This window comes from Lepisosteus platostomus, chromosome 2 (assembly GCF_059453375.1).
Source record: "Lepisosteus platostomus isolate fLepPlt1 chromosome 2, fLepPlt1.hap1, whole genome shotgun sequence".
In the NCBI taxonomy this organism is placed as follows: domain Eukaryota; kingdom Metazoa; phylum Chordata; class Actinopteri; order Semionotiformes; family Lepisosteidae; genus Lepisosteus; species Lepisosteus platostomus.
This window is the reverse complement of record NC_142612.1, coordinates 61,799,616-61,816,993: the sequence shown is the minus strand read 5'-3', so window position 1 is coordinate 61,816,993 and position 17,378 is coordinate 61,799,616. Positions and strand designations below refer to the sequence as shown.

The window sequence follows — 17,378 nt, the reverse complement described above, 5'->3', positions numbered from 1 at the left end:
GGCCAGCTCTCAAACGTAACCCAACACTCCTGTCACAAATGAATAATTTGTTTCCAGTGAATAACAAAGATCAAGCAACAGGTGGCCCAACTGGTTTAATAGTTTTATCAACAAGAAAATCAAGAGAAAAAAAAACTTTACTGAATGAAAAGCCAGGGAACTGCAATCAGATATCAAAAACGGTAAGGGTTTTGCTTTTCCAAAACCTTAAGAATAGAAGAACAGTAAAGAAAGCTGTGTTAAGTATGGAAGCCCGTTTCCGCCAGGGAGGAAAAAAAAAACACGCTATGGTATCTCAGAATTCCGACTTAGTATCTCAGAATTGCGACTTAGCATTTCAGAATTCCGACTTAGTAAGTCAGAATTCCGACTTAGTAAGTCAGAATTCCGACTTAGTATCTCAGAATTGCGACTTAGCAACTCAGAATTCCGACTTAGTATCTCAGAATTGCGACTTAGTAAGTCAGAATTCCGACTTAGTATCTCAGAATTGCGACTTAGCAACTCAGAATTGCGACTTAGTATCTCAGAATTGCGACTTAGTAAGTCAGAATTGCGACTTAGCAACTCAGAATTCCGACTTAGTATCTCAGAATTGCGACTTAGCAACTCTCACATTTGTGACTTCGAAATAGCCATATTTCATTGTCTGTCCTTTTGTTATTGTAACGGATTCGGGTTCTAGGGCTTGTGCCCTCGCCGCTCCCACCCTTGTTCGTGCCTCGCTGCACTGGCTCACTTTCTTTAACCCCGGCGGCCAGCATCCCTGTTATGCGCAGGGGAGGGTGGTGTACTGCAACCAGATTGTACAACCTGTATGTCGGCCGTTCCGTTACACTATTTTCATGAATCGTACAGGATCATAGGATCTATAAGCCTGAAGACTTGTCCTGTACAGTGCCCTGATAAAAATCAAATTAATAACACTAATTTTTATAGAATCCCATTTCCGCCAGTGAGGCTTCCATAGTACCCGGATGGAATAGTGCACGGTGGGCTTTTTAAAAATAGTTTTTATTTTACGTAGACAGAATATGAAATAAGATACAGAAATAGGCACTTCACATCCAGAAGAATTCACAATTATAAAAGCTGAAACATACTTTTTACGTATTTCCATTGTATGTCCTTTTTTACTTAAAAAAGGTCTTCTTTAGCTCAGCTGGCAAGACTCAGGTTCGAGCCAATGCAGCGAGGCACGAACTAGGGTGGGAGCGGCGAGGGCACAATCCCTAGAACCCGAATCCGTTACAATAACAAAAGGACAGACAATGGAATACGGCTATTTCGAAGTCACAAATGTGAGATATAAAGTCGGAATTCTGACTTACTAAGTCGGAATTCTGACTTGCTAAGTCGGAATTCTGAGATACTAAGTCAGAATTCTGACTTACTAAGTCGCAATTCTGAGATACTAAGTCGGAATTCTGAGTTGCTACGTCGGAATTCTGACTTACTAAGTCGCAATTCTGAGATACTAAGTCGGAATTCTGAGATAGCATAGCGCGTTTTTTTTTTCCTCCCTGGCGGAAACGGGCTTCCATAGTTAAGTATAGCAATTGGAAATAAAAACAGTAATTAAGCATTTCTCTTTGGCATAGACCTGTGAAAAGACAAAAGGCATGGCTCAATAATTGCAGGTTTTCGCATTAATAATTGCACAGGATGCAATTTAGGAATCAAAGTACAGCAATATAGGGTAGCATGGTGGTACAGTGGTTAGCATTTTTGCTTTGTAGCGCTAAGGACCTGGGTTCAGTTCCTGGGGTGCCGTCTATGTGGAGTTTTTATGTTTCTTCCCATAGTCTAAAGACATACTGGTAGGTTAGTTGGCTTCTGTAAAATTAGCCTGAGTGTGAGTGTCTATGTGTCTGCACTACGATGGATTGGAGTCCCACCCAGGGCGTATCCTACCTTGTATCCAGTGCTTCCCAGGATAGGCTCTGGGCCACCCTGACCCTGAACTGAATAAGCGGTTATTGAAAACGATGTGATTATGAAAATATAGTGACATTAAAGCAAATGACCAGTCTATAACCTTCTTGTAAAAGTTCATGGCATCTACTGTATATGAGCCCTTTAATTAGCATAACCCAACAAACTCTAAGGACAAGAGCTTTGTGGGAGTCTGGAACAAAAAGCCCAGCCGCTTGACGCTGATACCTTGTGTCACTTTAGGATTAGATTCTTGGTTCAATCACTCTAGTGAATAGCTTGCTAGCAACCTTGAAAGCTACAGTATATGAGCCAAATGGCTTCTTTCTTGGAAACTTTCTAATGTTTTGCAAGTGAAGTGTGATGCTGATATACTGTACATGCAAAGCTGTAGGAGAGAAAAAGCATTGTGGTTTTGCAAGTCCTTTTATTGCTCTGCAGTAGATTGGGCTTGACCCATTGACTATACAAAGGTGTGTTTAAGGAAATCGGAGTCTACAAGGACCTGTACTCCGTGCAAACAGACTGACGCGTTTCACTGTTGTAGCCATTTCAGAATGAGTAAGTAAACTGTTGTACAATACTTAAGGGGACTTTGTTTTGTAAAGAAATATCATATTTAAAGCTACATGTCTAAGTAACATATCTGACCAACTAAAAAATCATCCATAAATAATGAACTTGGTTTCAATAAATCTGCACTTGAAGTTACATGAAATTTACTTGTGACTGGAAAGTCCTCTATGAAGCCTCATTTCAGTCCAATTTTAAAACAAATCATCAAGCATATATGGACAACCGGAGATCGGAAAAGTTGCAAAGAAGAGGAGACAAATTGGTCCATCCAGTTTGTTGGTTTGTAGTGGCTATTTGACCTGAAAGAAGTCAGGATTTCAGCTTTGACAACATGGATGAGTAACTGCAGTCCCCTACAACCCTTTGTGTAAACATGCACTTCCCAATGTATCTGCTTGTGTCCTCTGGTTCATTTTTTTTTCCAATTATTTATTAAATACATAAAAAGAACCGTCACAAGGAATGACAATTCCCAACAAGAAAATGTAATTAGGAAAATTTATAGATAAATCAGGCACAAGAATATTTGGCTTAATCTTTTAGATGGGGATTAGACACATGGCTGTAGGATGAGGAAGTCTGGACGCCCAAGTAGAGGAAGAAATTAACTAAGGGAGTCCTGCAAAGGTGGAGATGGGGTGAAAGAACGGTGCAGAAAGACAAATATGAGAAACGGAGAGAGGCTTATTATGGTATTTATAGTTTTTCAGAAAGTGTCAGCTTGCACCATCGTGTGTTAGAGCAGCAGATGTGAGGGAGATCTTAGTTGCTGTTATTCATCCTCAAAGCCTCCATGTGTATCTATATAGTCAGCAACTACAGTATATCACCTTGCAACTCATGCCACCTGCAAAAGTCAGGAACTATATGCATCCTTAGCATTGGCATATAATAAGTCCAGTGTTTTGTTTTCCCTGGTCGGGCACTTAACAAACTGGTGGAAAGTAGGCAGAGTGGTGGAAATAGATACGTGGTTAAAGTCTCCTGAAATAGCTATAAAAGCGCTTGGGTGCTTTGTTTGTAGCCTGGCTGTGACTGTGTTTATGACGTCACACGCTACCTCTGCATTTGCCGTAGGTGGAATGTAAACAACAACAAAGATGGCGCATGTAAACTCCCGCGGCAGATAGTACGGACGCAGACCTACGGCTACCAGTTCAATGTCCGGGTTACAGACGCGCTCCTTAACATGAATATGTCCAGGATTACACCATCTGTTGTTTACAAGCACCGCGAGCCCCCCTCCTTTCCTCTTACCGCTTTCGGTATTTCTGTCCGCCCGCACCGTCTGAAAGCCGCCGATGGTAACGTTCGAGTCCGGAATAAGTTCCTGCAGCCACGTCTCGGTGAAACACATGATACTGCATTCACGATACTCCCTCTGGCTTCTCACCAATGCTCCCAGTTCGTCCATCTTGTTCGCTAAGGACCGCACATTTCCCATGATGATCGAAGGAAGGTAGGGTTTAAATCTCCTTCTCTTCGCCTTTCGCGTCGCACCAGCCCTACAGCCTCGGCTTCTCCTCCTCAGCTCCTCCGGCACCGATGGCTTCTCTCCAGTGAGTAGAGGCGGACGCGCTAGCGCGATCAGCTGGTCCCGCGTGTAGACAATGCCTCTGTGGCTATCGGCATTGCAACTCGATAGCCACAGAGGTCCGAGTATCAGAAAAAACAAGAAAAAGTTTCTCAGCTTCCTAGTATCCATCATGTTGTGATCGCAAATCTAGTTGCCGGCAAAGGTATGAAGAAAAAACACTAACACACTAGCATTAACTAACTGAAAGAAACAAAAAGACAACAAAAAGACACGGAGCTGCTGTAGCAGGCTGCCACTAACATGGCGCCATCTTGAATTCAAAGTCATGCCACCTGCAAAAGTTCTCAGATGACTCTGCGATTGTGGGATGTATCAAGGGTGAGCAGGAGGAGGAGTACAGAGGACTGGTCAGCAGCTTTGTGGAGTGGTGTGGGGTGAACCACTTGGAACTGAATGTTACAAAGACAAAGGAACTGGTGGTAGATTTCAGGAGGAAAAAGGTCAAACCTACTCCTGTCTACATCCATGGGAGTGGCGTGGAGATGGTGGACTCGTACAAGTACCTGGGAGTGCACATCGACGATAGACTGGAATGGTCTAAGAACATCGAGGCCATCTATAAGAACGGACAGAGCCGACTTTACTTCTTGAGGAGGCTCAGGTCCTTCAATGTGTGTAGTAAGATGCTACACATGTTTTATCAGTCGGTGGTAGCGAGTGCCATTTTCTACGCAGTGGTGTGCTGGGGCTCTGGGATTAGAGCAGTAGATTCCAAAAGGCTGAACAAGCTCATCAGGAGAGCGAGCTCTGTCATTGGGTCTGACCTGGACCCCTTGGAGGTAGTGGCTGAGAGGAGAATGATGTCCAAACTGGAGGCCATCATGGACAACTTCTCCCATCCCCTCTATGACAGGCTTGCAGGAATGAAGAGCACGTTCAGCAATAGACTGATTCACCCACGGTGCGACAGGGAGCGCTACAGGAGGTCATTCTTGCCGTCTGCCATAAGACTGTACAACGCATCCACCTTGCGTCTTGGCAGAGGCAACAGCGACAGTGACCTGTTTCTGGACTAAACGCATATACACATATACTGCTACATCTGTTCTCTTTCTTTTTCTTTTTCTTTTTCTTTTTCCAGTTTACAACCACTTTTGTGCAATATATGCCAGGGACCTGTGCAATACATTTATATTTATATTTATATCTATGGTTACATCTATATTTATATTCATACGTGTGATACGATTTTCTGTGTACTGTTCTGTTCTAGTTTCCTCTTGTGTGTCCGGACTGTGAGTAACTCTTGTATTGTATTGTATGTATTGTACTATTAGTATATAATTCGTTACACTGTGGCTGTGTTGTGTGTGTTAAGCTGCTGTTGCACTGCAATTTCCCTCACGGGATCAATAAAGTATCTATCTATCTATCTATCTATCTAACTCACAACTGGCAACCCAGGGAAGCAAGCAGGTGTGAGCCTGGTCAGTACCTGGATGGGAGAAAGGTTGCTGCTGGAAGAGGTGTTAGTGGGACTGATAGAGAGTCTTGCAATCTGTGTGGGTCCTAATGCCCCAGTATATTAATGGGAACACTATACTCTAAAAAGGTGCTGTTCTTCAGCTGAGACATTACACATTAAACAATAGACTCTCTGTGGTCATTAAAAATCCCAGGGTGTTTCTTGAAAAAAGTAGGGGTGTTACCTCAGTGCCCTGGCCAAATTTCCCATTGCCCTTAACCAATGGTGAGTGTACAGGAGCACTATGGCTGCCACCGCATCATCCAGTTGGGTGCTGTACATTGCTTATGGTGGAGGGGAGTCCTCGTTATCTGTAAAGCGCTTTGAGTGAAGTGTCCAGAAAAGCACTATATAATTGTAAGGAATTATAATTATTATCACCAACTTGGAAAATAAAACCATCTGCTTTTCAAATCAGTGCAATGTATCCACAGGTTTCTTGGAAGTGACAATCAGGACACTTTCTTCAAGAACACCCAGCGTCACCAGATTGTGAGTACATTTCGGAGTCACTCTCTGTTTCTTCAGGGCTAGAGGTTGGAGGTCCCTCAGTTGAATTTACTTGTAAATTTAAAAGAGTGTACTTTTCCTTCATTTCTTGCGTTGTGCTGCGTGCCCCGTCTTTACGTTTTCTCCTTAGCTTATCTTACCTGCCTCCGTTTGCTCTGCATTCCCTCAGTCTCCCTCCAGCCCTGCTCACACCTTCTTCCCTTCCAGCTCTACGAGATTTTGGCCCGGATGCCATATGGAGCCATGAAGAGAGGAGAAGTGGGGATTGACCGCCTGGTCAGCGAAAACATTTTCACAGCAGCTTACCCCCTGCATGATGTAAGCATCCTCCTGTCCTAAAAAGCTGCCCCAGTGGGGCTCAAACAGTGTGTGGACCGCAAACTCTTTGCTGAACATTATGGAGTGATGGAGTATCATGCAAACCCAGGGTAGAGTATTTGTGGAGTAACTCAAGCAGAAGTGGTGTAGTTTTGGTCTGTAAGCATGAGGTAGTAGTGGTATAATTTTGGTCTGTAATGCTTATGGACTGGAGAAAGTAAGCTGTGCGGATTTAAGGTGAACACGCTGCCACTGTTGCTAGAGAAGTCTCAGTGTCTACGAGCCAGACAAACTCACTGAAAAAGTGTGTTATGGAGTTTATGCTGGAAACAAATCAGTTATTTCTTGCACAGATATTTCATAAAAGCAGGCTCCTGTATGTAAGATGCTAGATCCACTTCACATTAGGACAGGCAGACCAAAACAAGACAAAGTAATGATAAGACAGTTCACAAATCATGTTAAAATGTCATTGTGAAAATGGCTGATGTTCGTTTCCAGGGATCGTTTGAACCCCCCACTGGTCAAGTGCACCCAGAGACCCTGAGCCTCCGTCAGATTCTGTACCAGTACTGGGCGCGCTGGGCCTGCTGGAAGAAATACCAGCCCTTGGACCACATCCGGGAATACTATGGAGAGAAGATTGCCCTCTACTTTGCTTGGCTGGGTAGGACACAGCCACTGGTGTTAATGTTGCTTCTGATTCATAATCGCTGGTGCTGATAATCTTGCTGCTGCTATTACTGTAACACTCGCAAAGTGGGGTGTCCTTACAGACATTTAGCGGCATGTATTCTGATCCCATCCAATCTCCCAAGCTAAGCAAGTTTTAGTCAGTACTGGCATCGGGAATTGGACTGGGCCAATCCTTTTCCCAGAAAGCCAGTGTGTCTGCAGGTCTTTTCTTTCAAGCACCAGCACCTGAAGATCTGGGAGAGGCTATTATATAGGTTCAATGAAGCCAGTAGTCAGCTGATTTTGCATGTTAGGAGCTCTTTTGGAAGAAAGCTCTACAAGCATACCTCCAGAATCAGGCCCTAGCAGCTCTGCTCTAAGGAAAACCTAGCTGTAAGTGGCACTGGTGGGCTAGTAGGCATCAACATTCGCTCACAACCTGAATTTCCACACCAATGCCACATTTTCGTAACATCGTGGGAGGTGCTGTTGTTTGGATGAGACAGTAAATGTATTGCATTTGTTGAAGTGCGGAGTACATTTTTAATTTTTGCATTGGTGATGTTTGATGATGGTGAAGTAATAGAAGGGAGAAACAAAGTAGCTTTTAACTGCTGACATTTTCTGCTTTGTGTCATAATTGCAAATAAAGCCCACGCAGTGGTTTCTAAAGGCATTCATAGCATCCGAACAAGTAATAGGTTTATTCCATGCTGAAAAGAGAAGAAAGAAAACGCAACGTTTCAGCCGTGGGGCCTTCTTCAGGTTGCTCACACCTGAAGAGGGCCCCATGACCGAAACGTTGTGTTTGTTCCTTTGCAGCCTACTCGCCTCAACCCATTCATAGCATCCTGTGTCTCTACAGGATTCTACACAGGCTGGCTCCTGCCTGCGGCCTTCGTGGGGACCCTGGTGTTCGTTTTTGGAATCTGGCTCATGATGACAGACGTGCCTGCGTGAGTAACCAAGACTGAACGCTCCCCCATCAGACTAGCACAGAACCCTTGTGACCCCATCCTGAACATTGTGGTGTTTGCTAAAAATCTGTAAATCAATTCATACAGTACATACTATAAGTCGTATAATCAGTAGCAGATTTGTGTTCACCTGATCATGGGTCCAGACTTGTCATGCCCACACTTGCTGTCCTTTATTGCCCGTATGAGTGATCTGATGCTTCTCCTCGAGATCTAAAGTGCCTGTGCCCTGGGTGCTGGGAGGAGGGGCGGCTGTCCCGGGCTCTCTGTTTACCTTCAGGGTGGTGTGCTGCTGTGAGATACCAGGGGAGACAGGTGTGCAGCGAGCAGAACAATGAAGAGATATGTGGTGCAAGTAGACACTTAAGGGATAAGGCATGTGATGGAGCAATCCTCTTGCTTGCTTTTTGCGTTTGCTTTTAAAGATCCGTTCGCGTGAGGGAGAGGGTGAGCGCTGCTTTCCCTGTGTGCAAAGAGGGCAACCGGTGGCAATCCTATTAACACACAAAGGGGGCACTGTTCTTATCAGCTTGCACAGAAACAGTTTCAAGGCTCCTTGTGCTTTTTCTGTGCAATTCAGGTTGAAGGGCAGACAGATGAAGGAAGCAAAGTGGGATTTCTAAAGAGAAAGTCCCTTTTTATCAAAAAGTTCAAAACGTTTTCATGTCAAAAATAAAGGTAAGAAGTTCAAGGTTCAGCAGTCTTAACAATTTCAATTAGTCGTAATCTCAAAACCTGACTTGCAAGACAGAGCATATTGTTAACTTCACTTTATATACCTTCAGTGTCTCTTTGCTCTCAAATCATTTAGCACAGTGAGGAAAAGTATGAAAACACACATTACTGCACACACATAGTGTGGAAGAGGGCTGATCACAGTTCTGCTTCTGCTGCATCAATAAAGTAGAAATTCCAGACCTTACCCTCAGGTATATCTGGAGTAATGCAAACATGGTTTATTAGAAACACGAATCTTCATTAAGAAACAGCTAACAAAAGCTCAGCCCCAGGCACTCAGCTTCTTGGCATCAGAGTCTCCTTTTCCAATGCAGAAAAACACAGATGTGCAAATAGTGTATTTGGACATACCCTATAGGGAACGTCAAAAGTGCCCAAACCAAAATCAGTTTTAAGAGAGAATTCCCCTTAAAACATTTGCTCTTTCTGTTTGTTACAAGTGTGTATCTGTGCATGTGAGCAGTTCTGGGCAGTTTACGGCGGAATCTCTTTGTGCTTTATGATCCTCCTCACAGTAGGTTACATGATCATTCAAATTTGGACCTTAACCATGCTGTATGATGTGTCGCGTTTCACAGAAATTATTTCTTTCTTTTACAGGAGGGAGATCTGCGATGGCACAGATAACTTCGTCATGTGCCCTCTTTGCAACATCTGCTCCTTCTGGAATCTCTCCAGCATCTGTATCACATACAAGGTACCCCATCGGCAGAGAGTACTCCTTATTGTGGTATGACCTGATACAGGAAAGGAGAGAGATTTATAAAACATTACAGGACACGGGGTGTGAACGCATGTGTGTGTATCCCACAGGCAGGGCTGCTGTTTGACCATGGGGGAACAGTGTTCTTCAGTATCTTCATGTCTCTTTGGGCCGTCACCTTCCTGGAATACTGGAAACGCACCACCGCCATCCTTTCCCACCGCTGGGATTGCTCCGAGTTCGAGGAGATAGAAGTGGGTCTCAGATCTCCTTTTTAGTAGGCAGTTACTGCACAAACCCAGGTTTGAATCCATTCATTTCCACCTGTGACCATGTTACAGGAGCGGCCAAGGCCTGAGTTCACTGCAATGGCACCGATGACCCTGCGGAACCCCGTGACTGGAGCAGAAGAGCCTTACTTTCCTAAGAGCCTGCGCTTCAACCGCACTATGACAGGCTGCATGGTCATCATCATCATGGTGGGGCATTACAGCCGACACTGGCTGTGTTAACACTGCACCATTCACCGATGACTAATGCACACTCTGTTTGTTCCTCTGGGCCACCAACTCCAACTCTCCAAAGTTATCTGCTGTATTATGATTTATTAACTTGAGATAATCACATTGCCGTCATCTCAGCTGCATCACTGTTACCAGTGTCTCAGTTTTAGACGTATAACCACTGCATTCATATTACTGTGCCTGTCCTTTTACAGTGATTGATAAAATCTCCAAGTCGCATTAATGTATTCTGAAGAACAATGATTTCCTCACTCCTGGCTGGATGTCACTGTGCCTTTTAAAAGATGTTATGAATTTTTGCCCCTTGCAGATCACGGTTGTCCTCATGTTCCTGATTGCCATCATCCTGTACAGGACCATCCTGAGCATCATCATCTACAGGTCGAAGAACCCCTTCTTTATCTTCTCTGTGAGTCTGCTCCTCCCTGCCTCGCACAGCCCTCACTGAGACCTGGGTTTGAAAGCCGGCAGTGATCAACTTGTTGCACATGTGAAATCAGGCATGATCATTTTGTACCAAAGACATGCCCCAAGGAATGCCTGATAACTTGCCAAAATTAGTGATAGATGTTGCAGTTGTGATCTATTTACACACGCACAGACACACGTTTACTGAATCAAATAGGGTTTAGAACTGCACGTCTACAAGGGAGACTGATTCCTCCATGTAGTCCTGAGGGCTGTCTCCTCCGGGTGGCGCCGTAGAGCTAATCAAGCACTTTCTCCTTCAGCTGGTGCGGTAGAGTTGAAAATGCTGTCTCTCTTAGGCGGAGCTATAGCAAGTTGAGTGCTGCAAAATGTCCTGTTTCTTTTAAACCGCTGATTTGAATGTAAACCATGTTAACACTCCCCTGACCCCACCCCATCCCCCTCTCTCCCTGCAGGCAGGCCGGATTGCCAGTCTGACCGGCTCCGTGCTGAACCTGCTGGCCATCCTCCTGCTGTCCCGGGCCTACATCTTCCTGGCTCACATCCTGACTCGCTGGGGTGAGGACTGACTGAGTGTCCCGCAACTGCACTGCACACACTGCTCCTGGCACCTCCTGTCGCTGCGTGGACCCCTGTCTCCCCCGAATTATACCCGTTACTCCTCATCCTGCCCCAGCCAACCTCAGCAAAGAATGCGAATAGACAAAATAAACTGACCCTTTTTTACGAGATGTTTAATCATTAATCCGGAACTTTGAAAATGGTAATATGCCCAGAATAGCTCAAGTAGGTGGCTGCATCAGCATGCGCAGGCTGCAAAGGAACAAGTTAAAGGTTTATTCCATGCCAAAAAGAGAAGAAAGGAAACACGCTTCGAAACATTGTGTTTCCTTTCTTCTGTTTTCAGCATGGAATAAACCTTTAACTTGTTCATATGTCCAGAATTCTATATATATATTTTCCCGCGTTCCTGAAATGTGATGACGTGCATTCCAGTTTTTGTCCCTACAGTAATGGCAATGTCTAAAAACTCATGCGAAAGCCCAGATCACCTGCATTTCCTCTTTATTTGGGGCTGAGGTTCTCTGCTGTTCTGCAATCTTTATGATTTTTCTGTGTATGGCCTGATATCTATGATGTTTCCTATCTTGCCCTGAAGAGATGCACAGGACCCAGACAAAATACGAGGACGCCTTTATCCTGAAAGTCTTCGTCTTCCAGTTCATCAACTTCTACTCCTCTCCTGTCTACATTGCCTTCTTCAAGGGCCGGTGAGTCTGCTCTGGTCCATACTGGTAATTCATCTGGTCATCCGTCAAGAACACGTACCTCGTCCTGTAGCAAAGCGCACTGTTACAGACCCTGTCTCCCCAGGTTCGTGGGGTATCCTGGAAATTACCACACCCTACTGGGAATCCGGAACGAGGATGTGAGTGTTTTTCTTTTGCCACTCAGGCAATTCTTTGTGTAACTGAGAATTATTCCATTTGTTTTCGAAGTAGTACGATTGGATTTAATAAACAGAATTATCATCATTGGCATCTCTGTTACCATGTGCTCAATACCACTGCTGACAGGTAGAGACTCACTGTGTGTGTGGTGCATTGCTCCCTGTGCTGTGTGTCATTACAGTTTTGAGTATCTCTGCCTACTTATTTGAATATCCCTTAAAGGCATTCACAGTTGGATAGATACAGTAAATCAACACATTTTCCACTGAAACAGATTCTGGGGTTGGCCCTTTTCATTACTGAGCTCATTAGTAATGCATACATACAGGAGTGAGGCGGAGACAAGCAGTTGGCAGAGGAAGACAAGAGCATGGACAGGAGAGGTAATGCTCTTGTTATAAGGCAAGGCTCTGTCTCTGGACTGACTCCTGTGCTTTTGCTGGCAGTGTGGCGCTGGGGGCTGTCTGATTGAACTGGCCCAGGAGCTTCTAGTAATCATGGTGGGGAAACAGGTCATCAACAACGTCCAGGAGTTTATCTGCCCGTGAGTTTCTGACATCACATCTGTGCCTCTTCTCCCAATCCATTTCCATATCCCTCTGTCTCCATCTTTTTGGTTCTTCCCCTACCCTCCTCTCCAGTCTCTTCTCCTTCTTCACTGCCTCTTTCTCTGTCATCCTCCTCAGCTCTGTCTGGGCTTCCCTCTGACTTGCCTGTACCTCCACCCCTTCCTTTCTAACTGTATTATTCCCTCTGTCTCCCTGTTCTGTCTGTAGGAAGCTGAGAAGCTGGTGGCAGAAGAGGAAATTCCACAATAAGGAGGCACAGGGGAAGTCGGATGTGTGTCTCCCACCCTGGGAGGCAGATTACCAGCTGCTGGTGTGCGAGGGGCTGTTTGATGAGTATCTGGAGATGGGTGAGTCGATCTCTGCTGGTCCCTGCATTGCCCCTGTGCTCTTTAAAATAGGGGTCAGCAACTGTGGTTCTAGGCAGTCAAAGCTATACAGATTTAATAGGGAACTTTCAGGAATCAATGGGTAGAGACCAGAGAGATAATTATTGTTTGCAGTGAAAAAACAAGATGCAAAGAAGTAATGCAGAGTTCTGTTGAAACGAAAACTGAAGACCAGGGTCAGGATTACAGTTGACCGGATTCCCGGAGTAGGAGTGTTCATGGGTGTGTAGATAACTCTGCTCCTGGTCCTCCCCCCCACCCGCAGTGCTGCAGTTCGGCTTCATCACGATCTTCGTGGCTGCCTGCCCCCTGGCGCCACTCTTCGCCCTCCTCAATAACTGGGTGGAGGTACGGCTGGATGCCCACAAGTTCGTGTGCGAGTACCGGCGGCCCGTGGTGGAGCGTGCCCAGGACATCGGCATCTGGTTCCACATCCTGCAGGTCATCACTCACCTGGCTGTGGTCAGCAATGTAAGACGACAGCCGTAGTGACCGCTGCTGTGATCGTTACCATTTCTCACTTCATCGACATTTGAGGACTGAGGATTATCATCGGGAATTATGTTGTATAATGTTTCATTCAGAAATGTCATTTCTTTGGAAGTGTATTTTGTATCTTTAGGGCCTATTATCAAAGGCCACAAGAAGGTTTTGAGACTCAGCTGAAAATCAAATTCACACATAGCAGCTGAGGAGCAGGAGGAACACTTTTTAGAATAAGATACTTTGATTTTTTAAACAAATCACTAGTTCAGGCACCTTCAGAGTGAAAGAGGTTTGTAAAATGGAAAAACTGCTTATTTATGTTAGTGACTGTAGATTCACTTTTTGTTAACCAAATTATGTACAGATTACACTTGGTTACTTAAGTTCATATTTTCATACGGAGCACCTAGGCTACTTAATCTTTGACATAAATTGTGTAAATTTAATTAATCAGTTTCTTCCTTATAAAGTATTCCAAAAAATACTTTAGGGTAGGACAGTAGGGCAGCAGTTAGCATTGCCGCCTTGCAGTGATGGGGCCCTGGCTCTTCCTGAAGTGCTGTCTGTGTGGAGTTTGTATGTTCCCCCCATGTTCATGTGGGTTTCCTCCCACAGTCCAAAAATATACTGATGGGTTTATTGTCTTCTGAGAAAGTTAGCCCTGCGAGTGTGTGCATGTCTGTGCCTGCCCTGCAATAGGCTGGCTGTCCAGGGTGTCCTGCCTGGTGCCCGTTGCTTGATGGGATAGGCTCTGGCTCCCTCGTGTCCCTGAATAGGAAAATGTGGTTAGAAAACGGATGGATTAAGTATTTTGAGAATTGCACATATTTTATTTATGTACTTCATTTTGCTGCTTCTACTGCTAAACCGAAACTGGATTAGAATGTACAGCAGCAAAACAAAGCCCGTCCTGATCGAGGAGTGAGATCGGTGCGGAGGTGCAGGCTCTGACCCGGTGGAAAACACAGCCTGCAGGCTGCACCCGAAAGAGTGGGCCGATCAGCACACCCCTCTCGGGGCTGACTCTCACGAGGTCTCGCTCCAGGGGTCGAAGGTGGGGCTCTTTCTGAGGAGAGCGCAGTGCAATCCATGACGCCTCTGCCCCCTGTCTCCATGGCAGGCCTTCCTGATTGCGTTCACTTCCGACTTCCTGCCCCGGCTGTACTATCGCTACACCACAGAGGGCAGCCTCAAGGGCTACGTCAACTTCACCCTGTCCTTTGCACCAGAGAGCTTCACCCAGAACAACACCATGTGCAGGTACAGCGTGGCCCACTGGCGCCGGCAACCGAGGGGTTTAAATAGAAGGAGAATAAGCATTCTCACTTTGGGTCTTAAGTGCCCTCATTTATCCGATCTAATCTATTACTCTGCCAGGGTCAGTTGAGGTTCAACACCAGTATTGACTGTAAAATGACTTGACATACGCTATTGATTAAATAGTAATGAGCTGAGGTGAGCCACAGACACCTGTGGCTGCATTTATTATATTAACTAAGAGGATCTCTTCCAAAACCTTAATCCCCAATTGCTGTAGTAAAAAATAATACACTAATATGTATTCATATGCAAATCAGTAACTTCATGGTTGATTAGACCTATGGTACACATTCAGCATTAGTCATGTCACTGCAGTGTATTTAGTGTATTTTTTTCCAAACCAACTAAATAGTATTACAGTATATTACTTGCTTACTTGTGGGAAGCAGATGAGCACATTTAATCAAACGGCCCATTTGTTGTGTGCTTGCCTTGGTCTGTTATTGATGAGAACTTTGGATGTCCATTTTAAATCAACAGGTATCGAGGATTTAGGGACCAAAAGGGCCACTACTTACCAGAATATTTCAATTTGCTTGCCATTCGCATGGGTTTTGTCATCATTTTTGAGGTAAGCCTCATTCTTGAAAATAATCTTGCTTCTGTCACTGACTCACGTGCAGCCTGAGCTAAATAAAATCACCCAGAAGAATGATGTCCTAACCTGCCATGATACAGTGAATAACATGGGGCTGTGCATACGCACTGGTTCTGTGGGTGTCGTGTGTGATTGGGAGCTCAATCTATATAGATCAGATGGAAGGGAATATATTTTCACTTTGTACACATTAGGCAGATATCTAGGGGACATGTATAGACACCGTTTCAACTCTTCAAACTGTGCAGAATACCTCCTGTAAGTATCAAAGGCAGGGAAACAGGGATTAACTGAGGGCTTCTAGTGTTCAAGGGCTACAGCATTAAAGCCCCCTCTGCAAGCTGCTGGCAAACCCCTCTATGATCTAGTATAGATCACCAGTCTTGTTCAAGATCAACAGTTGTTATTCTTGTCCTGTATGGCTGATTGGAAAAATCAGAGGAGCAACACAGAAACAGTAGGGTGTACCTCCGGTCTCCTGAAGGAGAAGGCAACAGCTGAATCCTGAGAGATTGCCATCAGGGGCTGGTCACCTGAAAGTCACCGGGAAGGTACAGTGGGTTCTGATGTCTCAAGGCTTAATACAAGGCTTAGCCAGAGTCATTACCTCATCACCTCCCTTTCTGCAAGCTGAGGGGTGTTCACAGGAAGTACAGCAATACGATCTCAGCTCGTGTTTTCTGTATTGGCTCTAGGATTTGAACAGAGTAAAGAGAAGTATTTAAAAAAAACATGAATTCACGGAAATATGAATATGATTGTGCATGTGGTGTCTGTTGTTTTGGAGGAGACAATAGCCCTGCAACCCAAACATGATGAACTTCTGAGACAGTTTTTATGTAAAATTCTGTGCTGGAGAGGGGAAGTGTAATAGGCAGGCAGACTCAACCTTCTTTTCTTTTGCACAACCACAGAGAGACGCACACTCCCAGGAGATTCTGTTTATGCGCTTCTATACAAGTGTTTTTCTATCAGTAGTACACTGTTAGCTCTCAAGAATGCTTATTTAAGTTCACCTGGGCAGAGACGTGGGTCTTAAAGTGATACGGTGAATTTGAGGTGTCAGTCAAATGTGTGCAGCTCAAAATGAATGAAATGACAGCTGAAGTTTTTAATAAAATATGCTATTTCTTATTGCTTAACAATTAGTCCGATCTGTGTCTGTGCAGCACAATCACACTCACTGAATTATCACTCAGTAGGCTACTGAATGCAACAGTAAATTCATTGTATGTGGGTGCCACCAGCCATTTCACCCTGCAGCTCTCACCTGGCTGCCTACTGAAGCTAAGCAGGGTTGAGCCTGTCCAGGGTGTACCCTGCCTTGTGCTTGTTGCTTGCCGGGTAGGCTCTGGCTTCCCCCGACACCGTATGGTAGAAAGCGGTTTGACATTGTCAGTGTCTTTATGAGTACGACTGATAGAGACAGTGCCCAGGAGCCAGGTCCCTTATTCCCGTTATTGTCAGTGCTTCTCGCTGTGCCGTGTTGCGCGTCGCTCTCAGGCTCTCTCTCCGTCTCTCTGTAGCATTTCGTGTTCTTTATCGGGCGCATGATTGACATGATGGTGCCGGACATTCCCGAGGAGGTGGAAATAAAGATCAAGAGGGAGCACTACATGGCCAAGGAGGCCCTGGCAGAGAACCAGGTAAGTCCCACCTGCTTCCCAGCGCAACATCCCCTGTATTGGCTGCGGTGCACTCCAGCTCCCATCATACTGCAAACTCCACACCTACTACCCAGCTTCATCTGATTTTAGAACAGTGTAATATACAGAGGGCAGGACAGGCATTCTCACAGCACTGTAGCTCTATCTGTGTGGAGTTTATGTTCTCCCTCTGTTTTTGTGTCCATTTCCTTGGGGTTCTCGAGTTTCCTCTTCCAGTCTAGAAACATGCAGGCAGGTTAATACAGTAGGCTTCTGGGAAAACTGGCCCTGCTGCGATATGTGTGTTTGTCTGTGGCTGTGTCTGCAAGAAATGGGCGCAAGGCAGGATGCACCCTGGATGGGGCTCCAGCGCTTCGTTGTGCGAACACGCTCACACTCAGTCCAGTTTTCCCAGAAGCCAATTAGCCTACGAGCGTGTCTTTGGACTGTGGGAGGAAACTTAATCACCCCGAGG

At 45.2% G+C, this 17,378-nt stretch overlaps 1 protein-coding gene across 2 annotated transcripts in view; it reads left to right on the top strand.

Moving 5' to 3' along the window:
• The window catches only part of ano7 (anoctamin 7), a 28,305-nt gene that overhangs the window by 9,567 nt on the left and 1,360 nt on the right, over positions 1–17,378 (top strand). For both annotated transcript variants that reach the window (XM_088611731.1, XM_088611740.1), the window contains exons 7-23: positions 6,008–6,065; positions 6,291–6,401; positions 6,903–7,068; positions 7,942–8,032; positions 9,392–9,488; positions 9,605–9,748; positions 9,836–9,973; positions 10,329–10,427; positions 10,903–11,005; positions 11,607–11,718; positions 11,822–11,876; positions 12,345–12,442; positions 12,675–12,814; positions 13,119–13,324; positions 14,460–14,599; positions 15,140–15,230; positions 16,784–16,903. In XM_088611731.1, coding sequence (XP_088467857.1) covers positions 6,008–6,065; positions 6,291–6,401; positions 6,903–7,068; positions 7,942–8,032; positions 9,392–9,488; positions 9,605–9,748; positions 9,836–9,973; positions 10,329–10,427; positions 10,903–11,005; positions 11,607–11,718; positions 11,822–11,876; positions 12,345–12,442; positions 12,675–12,814; positions 13,119–13,324; positions 14,460–14,599; positions 15,140–15,230; positions 16,784–16,903 — 1,969 coding nt within the window. The remainder of the gene's footprint in view (positions 1–6,007; positions 6,066–6,290; positions 6,402–6,902; positions 7,069–7,941; positions 8,033–9,391; positions 9,489–9,604; positions 9,749–9,835; positions 9,974–10,328; positions 10,428–10,902; positions 11,006–11,606; positions 11,719–11,821; positions 11,877–12,344; positions 12,443–12,674; positions 12,815–13,118; positions 13,325–14,459; positions 14,600–15,139; positions 15,231–16,783; positions 16,904–17,378) is intronic.